At 39.3% G+C, this 17,243-nt stretch overlaps 2 protein-coding genes across 3 annotated transcripts in view; one reads left to right on the top strand and one right to left on the bottom strand.

Moving 5' to 3' along the window:
* Positions 1 to 404: 404 nt before the first annotated feature.
* LOC141762750 (RCC1 and BTB domain-containing protein 1-like) lies at positions 405 to 7,076 on the bottom strand. 2 transcript variants are annotated; one of them, XM_074626799.1, is made up of 14 exons: positions 6,963 to 7,039; positions 6,857 to 6,878; positions 5,168 to 5,468; positions 4,723 to 4,873; positions 4,368 to 4,534; positions 3,815 to 3,973; positions 3,627 to 3,734; positions 3,405 to 3,547; positions 3,140 to 3,203; positions 2,807 to 2,933; positions 2,583 to 2,709; positions 2,349 to 2,500; positions 2,139 to 2,269; positions 405 to 2,047 (listed from the first exon to the last, which is right to left on the bottom strand). In XM_074626799.1, the coding sequence occupies exons 2-14, from the start codon at positions 6,871 to 6,873 to the stop codon at positions 1,907 to 1,909; spliced, it is 1,788 nt and encodes a 595-aa protein (XP_074482900.1). In that variant the 5' UTR covers positions 6,874 to 6,878; positions 6,963 to 7,039; the 3' UTR covers positions 405 to 1,906. The 2 variants fall into 2 exon arrangements, with proteins under 2 accessions (XP_074482900.1, XP_074482899.1); XM_074626798.1 differs by lacking the exon at positions 6,857 to 6,878 and having other exon boundaries at positions 6,963 to 7,076.
* A 1,858-nt stretch (positions 7,077 to 8,934) lies between these two features.
* LOC141762796 (fibroblast growth factor 14-like) overlaps positions 8,935 to 17,243 on the top strand; it is a 62,426-nt gene continuing 54,117 nt past the window's right edge. Inside the window, exon 1 of the mRNA XM_074626866.1 lies at positions 8,935 to 9,232. The gene's annotated coding sequence lies outside the window, so the exon portion shown is untranslated. The remainder of the gene's footprint in view (positions 9,233 to 17,243) is intronic.

Raw genomic sequence — 17,243 nt, 5'->3', positions numbered from 1 at the left:
TTATTACCCCATGAAGAAATAGCTGCTTTAGTATGAAACACAAAATTAAATAAGAATAATTCAACTGATAAGAAAGAATATATTAATAGTGTCTGAAGTCTATTCTATATGCTAAGGAATATGTTCACAATAAGAATGAATTGGTGCAAAATGGGCAATATATGGAAACAAAAAACAGTTTGGAGTTATTTATTTCTTCACAGAAACATTCCATAACTATATATATATACATATATATATATATAAAAACATGTCAGTCATGTAACAGCAGAAAAAAACAGTCATACAAATCCCAGTATTGCAATGCTGATCACCTCAAAGTAAACCATTGTGCTTTAAATTGAATTTAAACCGAATTACCAGCAGTTTTATAAACTTCTATGTAAAATAAAAGATTAACAAAGCACGTTGAAAAACATACTTTTTTAATAAAGTAAGCAAAACAATCTTATTTTTTTTCAGTTTGCTTTAAATATAAAAACAAGACTGTAAACCTGCTCCTCATTCCACTAAAGCTTTAAATAACTGTGACCTATAACCTGAATGAAACTGTGCTTCAATAATCAACAGAGATCCTACTTACCGGTGTGTTCACACCAAATTAAAATGGTTCTTTCAAGCATCTGAGTGCATCAAGAAACAGAAACCAAACAGAGGAAACAGAAACTGAACGGACCAGTCAGCTGGCCATGAGCCAATAACACTGTTATTTCTCCATCTATTTTTCCTACAACGCCCAGTGACGCAACACAAAGTAAAAACTAGGACCTGCAGGCAGTTTTTGGTCATCATAAGCAGCAGAATATAAACAATACTTGTAACTTATTTCTACAAAGCATTTGTTCATATTGCTTTAACCTGCAGTGTCATGTGCATTTTCACCATATCTGCAGAAAAAACCCCTGCAGGGAGTGTGATAAATTACCAAGGAATTATTAAGGAATCATTATGGTCTTACTGAGTTTGTTGTGTTTCTGTTTGCTTCTTTGCCCCAATAACATTAGCAAACAGATTAAAACAGTCACCTCAGATCAGCTTGTTGAAAATGGAAAATGGAATATAAAGCGTCTGCAACATACCATCTGCCTTAGATACATTTTACAACTTTTACACTTGGGAAGGAAGTTAAAAATCTGCTAGTAATGTAACTAATGCAACATATGTCTTCCTTTCCACAGCGTTTTAAACTACTGCTTTACTGAACTTGAAGTGTCTTAAAAGTGCCGTAGAGCGTAAGTCAGGCAGAATAAACATACAAAAGAAAACAGTATAAAAAGGAAATGATTATACATCCCACAATGGTTTTGAACTTCCAAAATGTACATAATAACAACCCCACAGTAGGATCTGGATCATCTGTGTATGTTGACGCCTCTAAATGGGGTCTAGCTTCTCTTGATCAACTCAATAGCTTCAAGATTTACATTAATGGAAAGCAGAATGTAACTCAAAGATGTGTTTCAATACAGTGGTACTCCTGGCCAATGTAAGTCAGTCATCAAAGCTCTTTTAACTAAACGTCTCTTTCAGGTCCCTAACAGAGACACGGACTCTGAAGTTTTTGTTCTCCCATGTTAACTTTCCCAGAAGTAAAGGAAGACATGTCAGAACGTGGAAGCACTGGCCGCAAAAATTCAAGTATACATGTGAAGAATACAATGCAGTGTGACGGAAAAAATTGCGCCATGACTCCACAGGAACTGGCCAAAGTGCTGACTTCAGGTCCGTCGGTAACGCAGCTTAAATTCAAGTCCATCATGTGAACGATGCTGCGTATGTGCCTCTGTAAATATGCAAATCAACATCTCAAAAAAAGCTTTCTCTTAGGAATGTGATCAGACCTGAAGTTTTTTTGGAGCACTACCACGCATACTTAGTCGTAATATTAGTTTAGAAATTGTACGAGTCAGTTCTTGAAGGCTCCGCAGCGGCTGGCTCTGCTGATGAACTCCTTGAGCATCGCTCCGTCCACCTGCCAGAAGGCTCCGGTCTGAGTCACCTGAGTCAGGTGGTTCACGCAAAACCGAAAACAGAACACTTCCAGGTCCTAGAAAAAAAAGACAAATATGATGAGATGGGATTAGAATAGACAAAATGTAACAGAACAGAAAAAGACTGAATTGACTTATATAGTGTACCTCTGCGTCGTATCGTATGGCGGCGGACAGCAGCGTGAAGGCGTTTTCCACAGTGATCCCTCTCTTGATGATGTGCTGACACAGACGTTTCAGGCGGTTTTCACAGTAAGAGGTGGCCAGGTCCAGCAGGCCTGCAGCCAACACATATCGGTATAATTAGAACCAATTAGAAACCATATAAATGAGAAAACATAGTATATGTGTGCTAACCGATGGCGTCCTCAGGTGGAAGGTCGACGGTGTCGGTGTAGAGAAACTGCAGGAAGGATCTGTAGACGGGGTAAGAGAACTGGCCGATCTCGATCACCTCCTGCTGGTCTTCCGTCCACTGGGAGCGAAACATGGAGCGGAAGTGTTCACACCTAACACAAAACATCATTATCTACACTGTGTATAAGTCTGGGTATCGTATATATCTATGTCTTAATATGCACACGGACACACCTGATCTTCAGCACCGCTTTGTGGACGTGAATGCACTTGCCGTCGACGCTGAATTTAAGGTCCGCCGTTTCCGGGCTGTCGAACTCTTTCCTCAGAGCCTCCGCCACCGTCAGGAAGTCGTCGTGCTCTGGAACGAAGCGGAATAATCAAGCTTGACGTTCGGTTTTAAAAACAGGTTTTACAATGTCGGGATTAACACTGCTCTTTCGCTCTCTCTCTCTCACCCATAGACATGAGCCTCCACATGACGGAGGGCGTGGCGAAGCAGGCGAAGACGTCGTCGGTGTTGGTGAAGTGCGTGAGGTGTGGCATGACGATGGATTGACCCCGACACTGACCCCACATATACACCTGCAGGATAGACACTGTTACTGGAAGCTAGAACTAATATAGTAGTAATAGTAATAACCGGCACTGTTTTTAGTAACGCCTGTGCTTTTGCTACTGCGACAAGTGAAAATGACCTATTTACCTCTGTTTATGAGGCAGATATTCATTTTTTTACATGAACATTATTGATAAAGATTCATTGTAGAGAAGATTATTTGCATATATACCTGCCCGCTTTGGGTCTTGGCTGCTGAAGTATGTGTTGAATGGCATGCTGCGACCTCTACGATCCTGTTAAATGAGAGACGTGTAAACAAATTGGCATGTTTTCAGTGTCAGGAAAGGGGCGGGATTTGGTCCGAAGTCATTGTTTATGAAAGGGAAGAACTATATGACGACTGACAGCTACTTAAGACGAGGAGGCACAGAGGGAGGAAATGAAAGGACAGGAAACAGGAAGTCTTAACAGGACAGGATCTGTTCTCCCCCTACCTCTCTTTGTCGGCCATGATCAGCACGGGGCTGAGATGGTTGCTCTTGTTTCCGGTCCCGAGCTGACCGTAGGTGTTTGCTCCCCAGGCATACAGCAGCCCTTCATCTGTTAGCGCCAAGCAGTGGCTGTAACCGGACACGACCTGGAGAAAAGGGAACACTTGAGTCATGCATGGAGACGACGTCACCAGTCGGCATTACATTAGGTTAATGTTGTCTCACCTGTTGCATACACAGCCCATGGAGCGCAGTGAGGCGGCACGGCGTCAGCTGGTTTCCATTGTTCCCAATACCCAGCTGTCCGTTACCGTTGTAGCCCCAGCCGTAAGCCTAGACACACATTTTAACAACTTTATCGTATGAAGCTCAGACTTCTCAGCGGGGATCATTAAGACTTCACGTGTCGTCACCTCTCCGTTGTCGATGAGCGCCATGGAGGAGGTCTGTCCACACGTGATGGCGACCGCCGTCTTGCCCTGCAGGCAGCCGGTGACTTTCCTGGGGTGGGGCTGGTTGGCTGTGGAGCCCGAGCCGATCTGGCCACAGTTGTTATAACCCCACGCAAAGACCTGGAGGGGCAGAGAGGCGGGGGGATGCAACACAGTCACATTTTAATAATAAAGCTGTAGCACGAGGACAGGCACATTTCTCTGTTTTTACAATTCTGTAATGTTTTCACATGGCTGTGAAAAGTGCTGTAGAGCTGGTAACATTTAACAGCTTTTCCTACCTTGCCACACACTACAGAGGCTAATTCGGTTTAATACCTTCGGGTTAAAAATAAACTGCTTAGTCCGACACTAGCAGAGCAGGAGGTGGCAGCGTCAAGGTTTTCAAGTGACCAACTAAAGCTAAACATGAAATACAAACTTACTAGCATGTGTAAATATGCTCTCAGTTCTTCATGGTAAACATAATGTCACACTATTCTCTATTTAATTCAATTATATGGCCAACAGCTACCTCTCCGTCCTGAGTGAGGGCCATGGAGTGATGCGAGCCACACGCCACTTCTTTCACTTTCTTGTTCTGCGGGTTGGCGGTGACCAGCAGCGGGGACAGCCCCTGGTTGGTGGTCCCGTTCCCCAGCTGACTGTAGCCGTTGTGCCCCCACGTAAACAGCAGTCCATCTGCGATAAATAATAAACGCAAAGAAGATCGGAAGAGTTGTGAATTCCAGATACCGAGCTCAAAGATGCACTTACTGTACTGGCTTTCACAGCAGTGCATTAACTATTAAAGCCATATTGGTTGGTGGAAATGGGACTGGAGAAATGTATGCATCAGTAGCAAACACAACTCATTTCTAGGTGCCTACCGTCTGTAGCCAACAGGACGTGAGGCCCGCTTCCATAGCTCAGGCTGACTACCTTCTTCCCCCGCAGGAAGTCCAGTTTCTTTGGCACAATGGTGCTCAGACTGTCTCCCGTACCCAGGCAGCTGCTGCTGTTCAACCCAAACACAAAAACCTGGCAAATAATAAACATCTGTTATAGTAGAACAAATAAAAAACTGTCTGGAACACAGGTACTGAGAGAAATCTGAGAATGCAGTGTGACGTAAACTAAACACAAATATGCAGGAACAACAACAGACTGATGTAACATGCTGGATTACAAAGTGTTATTAGTGGTTTAGTGGGATTCTGACATTCCTGTCATAAGGAGAATGAAAACATTCTTTCCTGCAGTGTTTTCTAGCAGAGGTGGTATTTTATAAGCTTTAGATAAATGAAGACTATCGAGGATATACTGGTGCCTCACCTCATTGCCATGTGTGACGTAGATGGCTTCATTAGCGGAGGTTCCAAACACACAGGCCTGTCGAACTGTGGCTAGCTCCTCAGTGCTCAGCAGAGAGAACAGGGGCCACTTACTGACGTCCACCATGGCTCCCACACAACTCAGCCTCCCTTGTCGGGGAGGAGCAGTCAGGGCTGGAGGGGAAGAGGAGGGAGGAATGGAAGGGGGGTGACAAGGAGAAGGGAGGACTTGAGGAGGAGGATGAGGAGGAGGTGATGCTGGAGAAGGTGGGGAGCAAGGAGCAGAACCATCCCTACTGACACTACAGGAAGGAGAAAATGAGAGACACATAAAAAACAACACATTTCTATTAACTGTGTGGGCTTCATAAAACAGCAGAAGACAGATTGGACAGATATAAACATACACAGACAGATGAATTTACATGCAATAATTAAGTCAGTGGTTCTGAAGCCATGTGTGAGAATAAGAAGATGAAGACTAAGCTTTGAGAGAAATAGAGAATCCCTGGTTTAAGCCACAACTAGCTCATGAAAATGGGGCATGGCATGCAGTCAAAGCAGTACACTTGGCTGCCCTCAGGCCAAATCCAACACTAAAATCTGTCAATGCATATATTCTGGCTCATAGAGCGAATGTTAAGAATCTTGTTCGGCAGCTATGACTCATTGCTTTGCTTAACCAAAACCCGCCCTTCAATTCGGCATGCATAACAACTTCATAAGACACTTATGAATAAGTGATAATAGGGTCATATATAACTCTCTATGGCAGAGCAAATAATGCACACTCAGAAACCCAGCCGACATTTGAATGTGGGTAGTAAATGGGCTGAAAAATGGGCCCTATATGGGATTGTCCGCGGGTTCCATAATGGTCCCGTGCCAATTGCCCTTTGTGGGTTTCATGCAGGATTACAATGGGTGTTATATTGGTAAACCAAAACCCATCTCGGCCCCAGGTTTAAGTTCTATGTGGGGACTACATGGCCTGAAATATGGGTTGTACAGTAAGTGCACAGTTTCCATGTTGGCCCCATGCACTAATTGCCCAGTTAGTGACCCAACTAGGACCCACACGGGTAGCCCACATGGGGATCCCATTTGGGACCAACTTAGTTGACCCAAGTGGGCGCCCATTTGAGTTGACAATGCACTAATTTCCCATTAGTGACCCACCTAGAACCCACTTGGGTAGACCTACTTAGTTGATCCAAGTGGGCCCCAGATAAGATACCCACTTGGTACCCAGGGACCCCCAGCATCACCCATGTGGGGCCCACATAACCATGTTGGCTGGGAAGTGATGGGCAGAATATGTACAGTTTTTGGTGGAATAAACACTAGTTGTGTTTAAATAATTACCAGCCTAGTAATGTGGCTCACAAAGATGAAGCAAAGCAATTGAGTCATATGTTATTATGCCAGCTGATCTGGCAAGCACTCTTAAATTGCTCAATTATTGAGTGGAGTTTGGCAGCATCGCCTTCTCTCCATCGGATCTAGCCAAAACACATCATTGCCAGAGAGCAAAAAGTGTGCTATCTAACTCAACAGTTCCCTTTTATGTCATATAAAAGTAAAGTAAAGTCGTTTTAGCCCTTTAGTGAAGCAGCATAGCAAAGCTGACTGAGGCTGAAGCAGGAGATAAACAAGAGAAGCTAGTTAGTTAAGCGCCTTCCTCTCCTACCTAGAGCATCTCTCCATGACAACTGAGAAGAGACAGACAGAGGCAGATGTTAAATTACAACATCACTACACACGTCTACAGTATGTACAGTGAGAGTATGAGTTACCGGACTGAAAGCGACTCCCCGGTGAGCTCTTCAACAGAACAGCTGCTGGACTAAACTGTTGTTGTGTACGGACTCTTCTTCGGCTGCTTTCTTTCCGGCAGATTAGAGTACATAATGGGCGTGTTGCTGCCCCCTCCGGTCATTGGTGGAACTACTAATACTAGAGGTCCAGGGGTCAGCAGTGTCAGCAACCTTTATTATCAAAAGAGACATTTTAGGCAAAGAAAAAAATCTGTCTGGAGCTGCAACACATTTGATCACTGTGATATATAGATAGATAGATAGATAGTAACTTTATTGATCCTGAGGGAAATTCAAGTTTCCAGCATCACAGTTCCACAGTGCAAAACATGTTAGTAAAAAGGTAGTAAAAAAGTTAGTAGTGCAAAATACAAAAAGATATACCAGATATAAAAATACAAGGAGATGAAGAAAACTGTTAAAACTGAATATAGTGCAGGGTAACAGCTGAGATACAGGACTATTAAAAAAAGTGAATATAGTGCAGAAGAGACTGTTCGAATTGAATATAGTGCAGGGTAACTCCAGTAGCTTAGTCTATAAAAGTGCACTGTGTGCATTATTATCTGTCCTGCAGACAGATGAAGGTAACACAGCTTATAGTCTAAGTATATAGTATATAAGTCTAATGCAGCGGGGGCCAAAGTTCAAATGTATTATGGAGTATTAGGGCCACATTGAGGGGGAAAAAATCTGAGATTTACAGAATAAAGTCATAATATTATGAGAAAAAAGTCATAACTTTACGAGAATAAAGTCATAATTTTACGAGAAAAAAAGTTGTAATATTATGAGAATAAAGTCATAATCTTACGAGAAAAAAAGTTGTAATATTATGAGAATAAAGTCATAATCTTACGAGAAAAAAAGTTTTAATATTATGAGAATAAAGTCATAACTTTACAAGAAAAACTGTCGTAAAATATTACGAGAATATAGTCATAACTTTACGAGAATAAAGTCACATTTTGATGGTTTATAAGTTTTGAAACTGCAGGTAAAGAATTGGAAAACCTTCCCATGTACTTGTAGTTTTCCTTGACAACCAGCAGATGGAGTCCTACCACACAGATCTGGGCTCATCGGCTTGGATGTGCTGCATTATATGGGATGCTCCACAGAGTGCCAGAAAATTAGGCTTTAGAGTTTTAATATGGGGTCAGTTCAGTTGTCATGATTGAGATAATAATGTTATGACTATTTGTAAACATTGGACTTTATTAAATTATTTTGAAGAAGTCCAAATATGTTTACCGGTGTTTGTCTTGCGTATTTTTCATTAATAAAACAGGATTTATATCACAGTGGATCAGGTCAAATATGAAGCCTTGCAAATCAGGATAATATTTTCCAACTTTTTTTTTTTTGTCCAGCAGCACCTGCCACTGTAGGTTCAGGACACTGAACATTTCTACCGGCCACTCAATTATTTTGTCTGCCACTTCTGAAATCTAGGTAGAACGCTTTAAAATTGTGAACACTGAGTCAGTGGTACCAGACCGTAGAATTTTGGAATACTTCATGTAATCTTAATCCATGACTATATTTAATTTAGGCTTTAGAGTTGCTTTTTAAAAATAATATTTCTTAATATAAACCTGCCATGGTGGCAGGTGACCTGAAATTTGTACCTGCACACAGCCAATATTTACTCTGCATCTGGCAGGTGGCAGGTGCTAATTCATTCCCTGGGTAGGAGTAATAAATAAAATAAAAAATTAAATATATAAATTAATAAATTAATAAATTAATAAATTAATAAATTAGTAAATTAATACATTAATAAATAAAACCAACGACAGTTTAATGAAACGTTTTACATTTGAATTTCTTTAAATTAAGTGTAAAATATAGCCTACATAGTATATAGGTGTAGGTAGGGTAAAACTGATTTAACGCACCTAGCTAGCTGACGCAAATGACGCCAAAGTGACGCAAATCAAACACACTCACGTTGTTGCGTCAAAACAGGTGCATGCTGCTACTAGCTAAAATACTAAATGCTCATATGCTCCATGGTGGAGCCTCCAGCGGACACTTCTGTATCTGTTTAGGTACTTCCAGGCTTTTTTGCTGTTTTTTTGTGACAGTAATAACGTCACAGTTGTGACAGCCGAACTTCATTAAGTGGACTGGTTATATTGGGACAAATGAGGCTGAGTGGACGAGCAGAGAAGTTGAACCTGGGACTAGCTGAGGCTGAGGAGGATTTATCGGTGCTTCAGACTCGCAGAACGACGTTCAGACAGGTGAGTACAACAACAAACGTATTCATGGATGTACGCTGACTAACTAACTATAACTAACTAACTAACTAACTAACTAACTGACTGACTAACTAACTAACTAACTAACTAACTAACTAACTAACTAGCTACATAACTGACTAGCTACATAACTGACTGACTAACTAACTAACTAACTAACTAACTAGCTACATAACTGACTAGCTACATAACTAACTAACTAACTAACTAACTAACTAACTAACTAACTGACTAGCTAACTAACTAGCTAAATAACTAACTAACTAACTAGCTACATAACTGACTAGCTAACTAGCTAACTAACTAACTAACTAACTAACTAACTGACTGACTAACTAGTTACATAACTAACTAACTAACTAGCTACATAACTGACTAGCTAACTAACTAACTAACTAACTAACTAACTAACTAACTAACTAACTGACTGACTGACTGACTGACTGACTAACTAGTTACATAACTAACTAACTAACTAACTAACTAACTAACTAACTAACTAACTAACTAACTAACTAGTTACATAACTAACTAACTAACTAGCTACATAACTGACTAGCTAACTAGCTAACTAACTAACTAACTAACTAACTAACTAACTAACTAACTGACTGACTAACTAGTTACATAACTAACTAACTAACTAGCTACATAACTGACTAGCTAACTAGCTAACTAACTAACTAACTAACTAACTAACTAACTAACTAACTGACTGACTGACTAACTAGTTACATAACTAACTAACTAGCTAACTAGCTACATAACTGACTAGCTAACTAGCTACATAACTGACTAGCTAACTAACTAACTAACTAACTAACTAACTAACTGACTGACTAACTAGTTACATAACTAACTAACTAACTAACTAGCTACATAACTGACTAGCTAACTAACTGACTGACTGACTGACTGACTGACTGACTGACTGACTGACTGACTGACTGACTGACTGACTGACTGACTGACTGACTGACTGACTGACTGACTAACTAACTAACTAGTTACATAACTAACTAACTAACTAGCTACATAACTGACTAGCTAACTAGCTAACTAACTAACTAACTAACTAACTAACTAACTAACTAACTGACTGACTAACTAGTTACATAACTAACTAACTAACTAGCTACATAACTGACTAGCTAACTAGCTAACTAACTAACTAACTAACTAACTAACTAACTAACTAACTGACTGACTGACTAACTAGTTACATAACTAACTAACTAGCTAACTAGCTACATAACTGACTAGCTAACTAGCTACATAACTGACTAGCTAACTAACTAACTAACTAACTAACTAACTAACTAACTAACTAACTGACTGACTAACTAGTTACATAACTAACTAACTAACTAACTAGCTACATAACTGACTAGCTAACTAACTAACTAACTAACTAACTAACTAGCTACATAACTGACTAGCTAACTAGCTAACTAACTAACTAACTAACTAACTGACTGACTAACTAGTTACATAACTAACTAACTAACTAACTAACTAACTAACTAACTAACTAACTAACTGACTGACTAACTAGTTACATAACTAACTAACTAACTAACTAACTAGCTAACTAGCTACATAACTAACTAACTAACTAACTAACTAGCTACATAACTGACTAGCTACATAACTAACTAACTAACTAACTAACTAACTAACTAACTGACTAGCTAACTAACTAGCTAAATAACTAACTAACTAACTAACTAGCTACATAACTGACTAGCTAACTAGCTAACTAACTAACTAACTAACTAACTAACTAACTGACTGACTAACTAGTTACATAACTAACTAACTAACTAGCTACATAACTGACTAGCTAACTAGCTAACTAACTAACTGACTGACTGACTGACTGACTGACTGACTGACTGACTAACTAGTTACATAACTAACTAACTAACTAACTAACTAACTAACTAACTAACTAACTAACTAACTAGTTACATAACTAACTAACTAACTAGCTACATAACTGACTAGCTAACTAACTAACTAACTAACTAACTAACTAACTAACTAACTGACTGACTAACTAGTTACATAACTAACTAACTAACTAGCTACATAACTGACTAGCTAACTAACTAACTAACTAACTAACTGACTGACTAACTAGTTACATAACTAACTAACTAACTAACTAGCTAACTAGCTACATAACTGACTAGCTAACTAGCTACATAACTGACTAGCTAACTAACTAACTAACTAACTAACTAACTAACTAACTAGCTACATAACTGACTAGCTAACTAGCTAACTAACTAACTAACTAACTAACTAACTGACTGACTAACTAGTTACATAACTAACTAACTAACTAGCTACATAACTGACTAACTAACTAACTAACTAACTAGCTACATAACTGACTAGCTAACTAGCTAACTAACTAACTAACTAACTAACTGACTGACTAACTAGTTACATAACTAACTAACTAGCTAACTAGCTACATAACTGACTAGCTAACTAGCTACATAACTGACTAGCTAACTAGCTAACTAGCTAACTAACTAACTAACTAACTAACTAACTAATAACTAACTAACTGACTGACTGACTAACTAGTTACATAACTAACTAACTAGCTACATAACTGACTAGCTAACTAACTAACTAACTGACTGACTGACTAACTAGTTACATAACTAACTAACTAACTAACTAACTGACTGACTGACTGACTGACTGACTGACTGACTGACTGACTAACTAGTTACATAACTAACTAACTAACTAACTGACTGACTGACTGACTGACTGACTGACTGACTGACTGACTAGAGGACTAACTGACTGACTGACTGACTGACTAGAGGACTAACTGACTGACTGACTGACTGACTGACTGACGGACTAATTTACTGACTAACTGACTGACTGACAGACTGACTGACTAGCTGACTAACTGACTGACTGACTGACTGACTGACTGACTGACTGACTGACTGACTGACTGACTAGAGGACTAACTAACTGACTAACTGACTAATTGACTAACTGACTGACTGACTGACTGACTGACTGACTGCCTGACTTACTTCTGTTGCCTAGAATTGAGCGTTGTGTGCGCGTGTGTAAAAAAACTGCACAGCTCTATTTTTGTGTTTATGGTCTGTAAATTAGCTGCTGTTGAGTTTCTAATGTCTTTAACAGTTACATCTCTGTGTTGGCTGCCTTGGTGATGCTTCATCCTGCTATGAAAGTGGCAGGTTATTTTATTGATGTAGCCTAATAATGTTTTAACATTTTTGTTTCCTTGTCTTGACTTTTGTCCTCTTTTCTGGTTAAATCTTGCACGGCTACACTGAGGAGGATGGTTGTCTATTAATAATTGATCAGCAGTTGTATGCACAGGCTGCAAATGTCTGTCTATGGAGAAGGGATTTGTAGTTTGAACATAACAGTACATATTAACTTACCTACTTTTAACTTCTGTCTGAGTACACAAGTCTTTTTACTTGTACTTGAGTCCATTTTCTTTAGTAATAGTATTTATTTGGGTAAAATATTATCCTTGCACATTATGTAGTTATTTTCAAGAAAGGAAATTTTAAGTAAGTGTTTATTGTAAGGTCTATTGTGTCAAAGCCCTCTCCATGCTACCAGGAATACAATTAGAGAAATAAGGAATCCTGGTGGGAAAACACTGCACCAAAAACTACTATATGCAGCCTGAAAATGCATTTGTTTTAATTGTTGAATGCTTCCCCAAAGTTGCTAAAATCTCTAAATACCCAGAAACAAGCAGACAAGCTTTTCTTGTTCATATTCTGCAACCTTAGACCAAACTGTCCAGGGTCAATTTTATAGAGAGGCTATGGGGAAACTGCTGCTGCTATTATTCACAGGTTAAATATGCCCTGTTTGACATAAAAATAAATCAGACTTCTAATACAACTCAAAACTACATCCTTTAAAACTGGAGAGAAGCAACAGGTTACATTTAAATATTTAATACAAGCTGTATTAAAGCAAGAAGTGCTCTCAGGGGCCATGAGCTTTCTAGCTACACCCTTGCAATCAGATTCATAAGGAGTTGAGAAGCTGTGGAGTCTTTCTGATGTAAATGATCTCTCTGAGTGTTGTAATTAAAAGTCACCTCTTCTCTGGTTCATTTGCATTTGATGAATTCCCATCGGCTGCAAGCGTCGCTCTCAGATTTCAGTCTTTTCGTCCTCCACTTCGCTTGTTTTTCTTCTTCTCCTTCTTTCTCTGTGTTCATGCACCCTCACTCCTGTCCCTTTTCCCTTCTTCCTTTTCCAGCTTGCTGTGTATGACAAACACACACATGCAGCTGTGGCTGTTTGCTGGTTGAAGCTCTCTGTGCACACAGATGCTATTTTGCCCCTTGATGACAGCAGCAATCCCATGCTGTAGCCTTGAGCTCCTCAGAACACAATACAAGTCGTGAACAGAAAGTAGTATGAGAAAAAAAAATCTGCCAGGCGTCAGTCATCCTGCAGTAATGACTATGTGTGTGTATCTCTCATGTATGTGTGGTCCTGATTATGTGGGAATATATAGATGAGCAGGAGACATGGCTGTTTGTGAGGACCATTATCCTGAACTCATTTGCTGATATACTGCAATGCAGCTGAGAGCGATATCTGTTCCAGGAAGTTCAGCGTTTGTCTGTAATTGGTCATTGGTGCCACTGCAGGGTTTCACTCATTTGACTGTGTGCCTGTCTGACAACTGAAAATTCACACTGCTGTGTTTGGCTGTTTAGTGCCAGGTGAAAGATTGATGTGTAGCAATTTTAAACATCCAATAATACCATTGTCAGAATAACTGACGGCTTGATCTGATCATTGTGAGTTGTTATTTCTCAAACCTCTTTCCCATAAAGTCCTCTTTGATAGAGGCTGTAATGGCTTATCAAGCCTCCCGCTCTTTATCATGTTTATCTTTATTGAGGAGAATGATGTTGGAAGTCATTTTTTTCTATTAATCTTTCAATCTTTCCATCAACTCACGAAACAGCATCTGATCTCTTTCTGTTTTGTGCCATAAAGCAGTCAGACCAGTGGCATATTTAAGGTTTTAATTAAGCCATATAATGTGTTTATATATTCCCTGTCTCTTAGGTTTTTACATAGGTGACTTTGACTGTTGTGAAGCCATAGAGTTGACGCACTTGGACACTCTGGGGGGGTTATGATGGGGTGCTGGGAGACGGATCAAATTCTGCTTAGGGCTTCATAAATGGGTCCCCTGCTGCCTCACAGAAGCTAGAGTCACACCAATTATAAAGTATATACAGTTTGGTGTGTTCAACTTTTTCGTTTATCATATTGTGCAGGATGTTTACGGTGTTTTAGTTTGAAAAAAAACACATAATGTGTAACTACAGCTCATCACCATTTCTCTTGCAAATATAAATTCTTTCTTTTCCTAAATTCTCAGGTCCGCACTTTTGTTTCTGTCAGCTCAGAGAGGGGATTTTATTACACTGCAAACATCAAAGGCACTTTATACATGAAAGTGGTTTCCTTTTCCTCAGTAAAACGGCTCTTTTTGGGTTCCGCTTTAGAAATTGACTGAATCACAGGCAAAAGAGCCACAAACCTGTCTAGAGAATGGGTGGTGTGCTTTAAAAGCTTATCAGGAAAACGCTCTAAGGCAGGAGTATCAAACTCATTTTAGTTTATTGGCCACGTACAGTCCAATTTGATGTCAAATGGGCCGGACCAGTAAAACCATTGAATAGTTACCTATAAATAACAACACCTCCATTTTTTCCCTTTCTGAAAACGTTCACAATTAATAAAAAATGTATAAAAGAGATGATGAACAGCCCGAGATGTCTCGTTGATCTCTCGGCTACGACTCAAAAAACAGACTGCTGATTCCTCAAACCTTCCAACAATTAATTTATCTTCTCTGTACTCACTTTTCATGGCAAATTCTTGCATTTTCCGCCATGATGAGTCTGATAGTGGCGCTGAATATAATATTCTTTGAGCACTGAAAGGTGCAGTAAACACGCCAAACATACTGGCTTCCCATTTACCTCTGTGAAGAAATAGGAACTGGTCCATTTTTCTTGGAAAGCCTGACACTGTTTCCACTTTTCTCCTTTTTGACAAAGACATTTTCCACCGGAAAAAAATGTAGCCTATAGCTGTACGTAAGCATGTGGGATCTATAATAGTGCATCCAGTACATCAACATCAGTATTTCAATCATTCATTTAATTATTTCTCTTTATAAAATGTTGACACACAAAAAAATACAGTGAGTTGTGACTTTGGTGATTTATTTCTGCAAAAAAAATGAAGTCCCAAATTGCTTTTCGTTATGGTAGTGTTATTGTAATCGGTTTGAAATGTCACTGACACTGTTATTACGGTCCAGACACCTCACATGCATGCTCAGCAGCTGTCCACTGGTGAGGTTTCTGGCGTGTGTGTGTTGTGAGTTTGAGCATCCAATGTGGATTCAGCACTATGGACAGCTCCCTCTGAAACCACTGCAGCATTTTCAACCCGCCATGGATGCAGGCAGTCTATAACTGAGATCATCTCTTTGTGGTCTTTTATATGAAATACACCAAGCAGCACTTAATTCAACATAATTTCAACTCTAATAATTTAATAAAAAAGGAAACAAATCAATTTAAAAAAAAGACTTCCTTGAGGTTAAGTGCTGTTTCGTGGATCATATCATGAAAGCCGATCTGCCTCGAAGACCCCAGTGTTAGAAGTGAGTCGTGCAACAGGTGTGTGCATTTGCAGATAGAAAAGGCGGCATTAAACTGCCTGATTTCTGAGCAGAGTTTGGCGTAACGCCTGTCTGATATATAAAGAAGGACGCGTGCTATAGTGGTAAAGAAAGACAAGGCTATGTGGTGATCTCGTACCCAGATTACCACCTCCCCAAAATCCTGCTGGTTACGGTTTCTATCCAGTCAGTTCAGATCCTGACGGTATGGGAACCACGTGTCTGCGTAACTGCAAGCAGCTCCTCTCTGTAGTGCTGCATCAAGCTGCACAGGCAAACCGGAAGTCACGCTATCCTTCAGAACAAAAGTCCAAGGCAAACCAGACTGTGCTCATTTTCAAAGGAAAAGAGCTTGGGCAATAGACACAGCTCTAGGTTGTGCGAATAAACAAAGTGTAAATTGTTTTGCATGTACAGACAAGAAAGTCGTACATAGGCCTACTGCAAAAATTGTGCAATATTTCTATGTCAAGTGGCACTTATATTTCAAGATTCAAGAGTTTTATTTGCCATTTGCACCTAAGTATATTGGAATTCTGAGCAGTTTACACCGAGTCAGCTTTAAGAAAAGAAAAAAGGTATAACAGGCAGAATGTATTATAGTACAAAATAAGTAGCACATTCAACTCAACAGAATAAATAAATAATTTTTTTATATATAAAACGCCCTCAGTGTAGTCAATAAATAAACTAAACTATCCTCTGCATAGGAACAATACCCCCAGAATACAAATATACAGTATATATACTCCATGACCAGGTTAAAAGAACTTGTAACTCAAAGATATTATAAAAAATAAATAATTAATATATTTCAGACAATTAAACAGTGGAAGGCAGCATATTGCATAGCATTACAGTCCATTCAATTCAGGTGTGCTGTGTGTCAATAATGGTATGGAGGTGAGGTGTGGGGTATTTGTGTCCCTCTTTAATGTCCTTTTCCACTTATATTTATGCAGTAGTTATATTTTTGGGTGCTAAATATAAGTAAATAAATATAAATAACGAACTAACTAGCTTTAGTAACCTATTGTATCTCCATGCTAAGTCACTGCTTATATGATTCTATAATGAACAATTCTTTGCTATATTGCCTTTTTATATATAAATTAAGTCAAATATTGTAAGAAAATGCATACTATGCTATAAAGGACATATTGTAAGAAAATAGGCTATAGGAAAAAGAGAGAAGCAGTTCTAGTGTGCTCAATTAAAACTGTGCTGGTTTAGTCTT

Source organism: Sebastes fasciatus, chromosome 24, assembly GCF_043250625.1.
Source record: "Sebastes fasciatus isolate fSebFas1 chromosome 24, fSebFas1.pri, whole genome shotgun sequence".
NCBI lineage: Eukaryota > Metazoa > Chordata > Actinopteri > Perciformes > Sebastidae > Sebastes > Sebastes fasciatus.
Note: the sequence above shows the minus strand (reverse complement) of the source record. Positions and strands in the feature narration are given on the sequence as shown.